This window comes from Myxocyprinus asiaticus, chromosome 7 (assembly GCF_019703515.2).
Source record: "Myxocyprinus asiaticus isolate MX2 ecotype Aquarium Trade chromosome 7, UBuf_Myxa_2, whole genome shotgun sequence".
Lineage (NCBI taxonomy): Eukaryota > Metazoa > Chordata > Actinopteri > Cypriniformes > Catostomidae > Myxocyprinus > Myxocyprinus asiaticus.
The window spans coordinates 10024411-10030995 of NC_059350.1; the positions used below are offsets into that span (position 1 = coordinate 10024411).

A 6585-nucleotide genomic window follows, 5' to 3' on the forward strand; every position below is an offset into this window, starting at 1 on the left:
CAAACTGAGCAATCGGGGGAGAAGGGCCTTAGTTAGAGAGGTGACCAAGAACCCGATGGTCACTCTGGTTGAGCTCCAGAGATTATTTGCAGAGACAGGCGCGTTGTTAGGTCAAAACAAGCCCTGCTCAAGCCCCGAATTATTTTGTTCAGAACTGCAGGTGTTTGAGTGGAACTGAAGCAGGAGTTAAGTAAGTGTTGGTTATTGCAGTGGTTTTTCCTGCAAATTTAATGATATTCATCTGCCGTTTGGCACCTTATACGCGCTAAATATCTTCCTAATCTAAAACACGTGCCATTCAAGCCTGGTTTTCGCGCGAGTGTTGCGTAAGCCATCACAAGCCATTTGCGTGAAGCTGCCTGGCACCGCAGTTGCACTGTTCTCCAGACGAAAACCAGGCTTGATGTGCTCTGCTCTATCCTACTGTATCTCTCAAGTGCGCGCATCGTCTGGGCATCCCTCGATATCGGTGCTTACTGCAAAACTATTGCGACTAGTGCTCGACCGATATATCGGTCGGCCGATATTATCAGCTGATATTAGTCTTTCACCAATATATCGGTACCGGCGTATTTTTACCGATATGCGCAGATATATAATGCAGAAAACAATGCTTTAGAATTGGTGTCATTACGTAGTTTGTGCAGCAGAGCACGCTCCGACTCCATTGTTTACAGAGCTGACTCTGAGCTGATGGTGGCTCTGCAGACAGGGCGGAGTTCAGCGGTGTCTTTGCGGTAAGTTGCTAACTAGTTGTATTGTGAAATACATACTGGAAAGTTAATAAACAATGACCCCATCATTTTCCCTTGTCAATATAACTAATATAACATTAACCCTGTCCCTGACAAACATGTCGCTCATGTCTGTTTGCTGTTAGCCAGCTATAGTTTGTCAGTGCAGTCAGTAATGTAGCAGATTGAAAGGTAAACATCAGAGCATCTTTTTGCAGCTCAGCAGACAACGGTGCGGTGGTGGATTGTGTCTGCTGAGTGTTGATTTCACACTACGTTGTTACATAGTTGGTGAGACGCAATGCTGGTCCATCTTTTACTCTCCATGACAACGAGCTTATAGCTAACTAGCTAACCACGAAGTTACTTTCATTGCTTGTCAGCTGAGCTAATTTGTAAACATGTATTCACCAAACTGTTTTGTTCAGGATTCGCAGATTGGTACCCCCTTCAACCGAACAATTCCAGTCGTTGCATTTACACAATGTAATATTTAAAAGTCTGGTTTTCCACCATTGAAACCCCTGAACTTGTATAGCAGAATACGGTGTAACACCGCTTGATTCGGCAGGTGTTAATGCTTCTTGTTTTAAAACCTGCCAATAATTGACTGGCAGTATTAAAATAGTCAGCATTTGACTGATACTAAACATACAGTACTGATGTTTATTTAGCTATTTATTGTATTTTTATTTATTCTTTATTTTCTCAGTGTTCATTTCTAGAATTTGTTGACAATGTATAATAATAATGTCTAATAATAATATAGAATATTATTAGAATATATAGAATAATAAGAAAGCAGCCTTCTGAGTACCTTTGCATAGTCATATCAGTGCAAAATCAGTGAACAATCCACATAGAAAATGTCTGTTTTCATTCTAGCTCAAAAATTAACTATATCGGCCACCATATCGGTAATCGGTGAATTTTCCCCCTCTAAAACCGGTATCGTATCGGTCGGGCTCTAATTGCGACCCATTTGAATTTTACTCAGAATTGTCTAGTTTAAAGCGCTATGCAGGAAATCAAACATCTCAAACAGCTAAACAGCTAAACAGCACTGACGAGGACTAAAGACAAGCAACATTGATCTAACCACAGTAATAATGAGCCATCCATGGTCTTACCTGCTTATGTTATTGCACTGTAAATATAAGGGAAATAAAAAGGCTTTAAAATCTGGACCTCCAAGAAAAATTATGGACAAAGTTTTCCTCCTGTGCAATGGGTTTTCTTCATGAATGATGTTTATTAAATAAACTGGCCATGTTTGACTTCAAATATTCCTAAAGATTACTTAAATCATTAAGAGCCTAATGAAAGGAAAACAATATCTGTTATAGAGTAGAAAACAAACATTGTCACTAGCACAGTCCCAACTCAGTGAAATGGTCTTGGGTAGGCCTACAGTAAGAAAATTAATTTAGTGTCATAACTTTTCTTATTGAAACAAGGTGTTAATTACATTTAGTTGGATTTCACATTGCACTTAAAGTTAAAAAAAAATTTTAATTCAATTTTTAAAAAAAATCAGTGTCAAATTCAAAATGTTACAGAAGCTTAAATGGAAAATAACTAAAATACTTTGGATACCTTAGACTCTAAGGCTTAGAGTACCATTTAAATCACATGGTTTAAATTAAACTACCATGGTACTGTCACAGCAATCTCCTTTTTTTTTTTTAAAGGTCATTGTGAGAAACTTCAGCTAACGAGGTCATGTAAATACTTTAAGATGCATTATATAACCATATTTATATTCAAGCTACACAAGAAAATGTAGAAATGCTGCTCTCAAACTCATTAAAATCACATGTTTTTGTGCTGTTCTTTTAAAAAAATGATCATGGGGGAGCATGCCCCCGGACCCCCCTACAAAATAAGGTAACACTATTATACTTCATAGGTAAATCATGCAATTAAGCCAAAAACGCCCCTCCTATGTGGAAAACAAAATATAATGTACATATTTTTTATTTCTATGCAATTATAGCTTATGGTTAGACACTAGCCCCTGATGTTTTCAAATCCTAGAGACATCCCTGTGTGGAGATGGGAGAAACTTGCAGAATGACAACCATCACTGCAACACTCCTCCGATCTGGACTTTATGGCAGAGTGGCCAGACGGAAGCCTCCCCTCAGTGCAAAACACCCGAAAGCCTGCTTGGAATTTGCAAAGAAAAAGCACCTAAAAGACTCTCAGACTGCGAGAAACATGATTCTCTGGTCTGATGAAATGAAGATTGAACTGTTTGGTAGTGGCAGCTTCATGCCGTGGGGGAGTTTTTCAACGGCAGGGACTGGGGGACTGGTCAGGATTGAAGAAAACCTGAACGCAGCAAAATACAGAGATATCCTTTTTTTTTTTCTCCCCAATTTTGAATGCCCAATTCCCAATGCGCTCTAAGTCCTTGTGGTGGCATAGTGACTCGCCTCAATCCGGGTGGTGGAGGACAAATCTCAGTCGCCTGAGCGTCTGAGACTGTCAATCTGTGCATTTTATCACATGGCTTGTTGAGCATGTTACCGCTGAGACATAGCGCATGTGGAGGCTTCATGCTATTCTCTGCGGCATCCACGCACAACTCACCATGCGAGCAAGAACCACATTATAGCGACCACGAGGAGGTTACCCCATGTTACTCTACCCTCCCTAGCAACCGGGCCAATTTGGTTGCTTAGGAGACCTGGCTGGAGTCACTCAGCATGCCCTGGATTTAAACTCAGTACTCCAGGGGTGGTAGTCAGCGTCTTTACTCACTGAGCTACCCAGGCCCCCAGCATACAGAGATATCCTTAATGAAAACCTGGTTCAGAGTGCTCAGGACCACAGACTGGGCTGAAGGTTCACCTTCCAACTGGACAATGACCCTAAGAACACAGCTAAGACCACGAAAGAGTGGCTTAGGAAGAACTCTGTGAATGTCCTCAAGTGGCCCAGCCAGATCCCGGACTTGAACCCAGTCGAACATCTCTGGAGAGACCTGAAAATTGCTGTCCACCAACGGTCCCCATCCAACATGAGAGCCTGAGAGGATCTTCAAAGAAGAATGGCAGAAAATCCCCAAATCTAGGTGTGCAAAGCTTGTCGCATCATACCCCAAAAGACTTGATGCTGTAATTGCTGCCAAAAGTGCTTCAACTAAGTACTGAGTTAAGGGTCTGAATACTTATGTCAATGTGATATATATATATATTTTTATATACATTTGTAAAGTTATCAAAAAATCTGGTTTTTGCTTGGTCATCATGGGGTATGGAGTGTGGATTGATGTGAATAATAATAATAATAAAAAATAATAATAATGTAAAACATTTTAGCGTAAGGCTGCAACATAACAAAATGTGAAAAAATGAAGTGGTCTGAATACTTTCTGAATGCACTGTATATTTACATAATTTCTACCCAATCCCTAATTTCCCCAAAAATGAATAGAAATGACATTAAAAAGAACGGATAGAAAAAGGGGAAGAAACTGTTTATGTTAATGTACACATTTTCCGCTGATTAATTCTAGCGCGTGCAGCGAACACACAAATCTCTCGTGCGTAAAGCGCGCGGACACATCGCTGTTGAGGAGACAAAAACAGCAGTCGTGAGTATCGGCCCCACAAAACACCGCGTTTAAGTTTGCTTTTTTTATCTGTTTACACATATGTAACTATGTGGACTCAAAAGACCAATATCTTACCGTGTGAACCGAACCGGGTCGCAGCCGTTCCAATAGTTTACACAAAACCACTCCATCTCTGAGGGACGCTTGTAAAAACCCTTCAGGATCCGATAGTGTTTTTTTGGGTGATTCCAAGACACCCAGCGTTATTAACCATGTGATGGTCTGTTCGGCCGAATTCATGTCCTCTTATGCATTCAAATCTCAAAAGAGAAACCCATAAGTAAAGTTAAAGGCAAAAAGGCGCTTGAAATGACAGATATCCTGTGTAATCCACACCAACAGGATATTTGGAGCAAGGGATCTGATCCCTCCTTTCCCCCTGGATGTGAGAGATGACGATTTGTTTTGATTTATCTGGCAGGTCCGGTTTCGTTCTCTTCTTTTCATCTGGCAGGATGTCAGCTGCTCACAGTGTTAAACTAACCAAACTCAATAACCAAGAATATTGACTGCATACTTCTATAAAGTCTGCACTTGGTAAGATAGATCAAGGCGTCAAAAAGCTTATGACAAACACTTTTCCTGTTGAAAATCAAATGTATCTCTAGCGACCCCAGCCGGATTTTCATACCACACGCACTGAGCTGCATCATATTTGAACACCAGACCAGTTGAAACTACAGTGGATCAGTAGTCCCATCTCTGAAGACAAGATAAAGTTAAACTTTACTTTACAAGAGCCATTTTACCAGGACAAGGATTCATTTATGCGAAGTATACAACATTTGATGTGCACAGGTGAATCCCATGATTTTCAATTTGATTTTCTGGCAAAATAAGAAATCACATTTTGTAAGGAAAATGAAACCTATTTTTAAAACCATTAAAAATTGGGAAAAATTCCCCCATTGACATTATTTTGACAATTAAGTACATTTCCCCCCTAAAATGTCATTACTGCTTTATAATTGAATATATATATATTTATTTCGCATTACAGTAGTGAGAATGAGAATTGGGGTGAAACGTCACAATGCAAAAAAACTTCTTAAAAAAAAAAAAAGCCCTAAAAACGCTTGAATTCTTGATACGTATTATGGAGTTGAATTCTTGATACGTATTATGGAGCTGAATTCTTCAATCTCATGCAAAGTATTTTTTTTCTCTCTTTTGATTTTTGTGGTGGACTAAATTATATTTAGCAAAAAGGAAAATGAAATTAATTTGAAATCATACATTTTTAAAACTTTTTTTTTTTTTTGCATTGACAATTAAGCACATTTATCCCTTAAAATCTCATTACCTTGCTGAACCCCCCCTCCCCCAAAAATATTACTGTAATGTGAAAAAAGCACAGTCTCATTACGGCAATACAGTTTTGTAAAACAGTCTGTTCAAAAGCATACTACTACTAAAATGAACTCACAATTCTGCTTTACACTGAAATATTTTTTGCTGTATCGTAATGAGAATGGGGTAAAAATCACACCACAATGCAATAAATCTTAAAAGTCCTAAAAATGCTTGATTTATTGCTAAATATTATGGAATTGAATGCACTTTCTTCAATTTCATGCAAAGTATAATTTTTATCTATTCTGATTTTAAAGAAATTTGAAAGAAATTATATTTAGCAAAAAGCAAAATGAAGCCTGTTTTTAGAACCATTAAGACTATTTTTTTTTTTTTTTTTTTGCATTGCGACATTTTCACAATTAGGCACATTTATCCCGCAAATTCTCATTACTGTGCTAAAAAAACACTTCCTAGTGCTTGACACATGCACAGAGCGCTGGATGGTGCAAGGAATTGTAATCAAGCTTGAAATCAAGATCGCCAAGGAGACTGCAGATGAAAAGATTCACTGTGAAAAAGGAGTTATATTTTGGTCTGTTCTCCCCTAAAACCGATTGGATCACTGCATAAGACATTGTTTAAACCACTGCAGTCTTATGGATTACTTTTAATATGCCTTTATATGCTTTTTTTGAGCTTCAATGTTTTGGACCACATTCACTTGCATTGTATGGACCTACAGACATTTTTCTAAAAATCTTCATTTGTGTTCAGCAGAAGTCAGTCAGTCACACATCTGGGATAGAATGAGGGTGGGTAAATAATGTGAATTTAAATTTTTGGGTGAACTGAAAATGTTTGATTTTTTTTTTGCTAAATATTTTGGCGTTGAATGCAATTCCTTAAATTTCAAACAAAGTATATAAATGTTTT

The 6585-nt window shown here is 38.3% G+C and overlaps 1 protein-coding gene across 4 annotated transcripts in view; it reads right to left on the reverse strand.

The window, feature by feature from the left end:
• arhgef7b (Rho guanine nucleotide exchange factor (GEF) 7b) overlaps positions 1-4761 on the reverse strand; it is a 57757-nt gene extending 52996 nt beyond the window's left edge. For 2 of the 4 annotated variants that reach the window (XM_051703426.1, XM_051703427.1), the window contains exon 1: positions 4432-4757. In XM_051703426.1, coding sequence (XP_051559386.1) covers positions 4432-4596 — 165 coding nt within the window. In that variant the 5' untranslated portion in view covers positions 4597-4757. Of the gene's footprint in view, positions 1-4431 lie in introns of all 4 variants that reach the window. The other 2 variants (XM_051703430.1, XM_051703428.1) reach the window with 2 other exon arrangements.
• Between the last annotated feature and the right edge of the window lie 1824 nt (positions 4762-6585).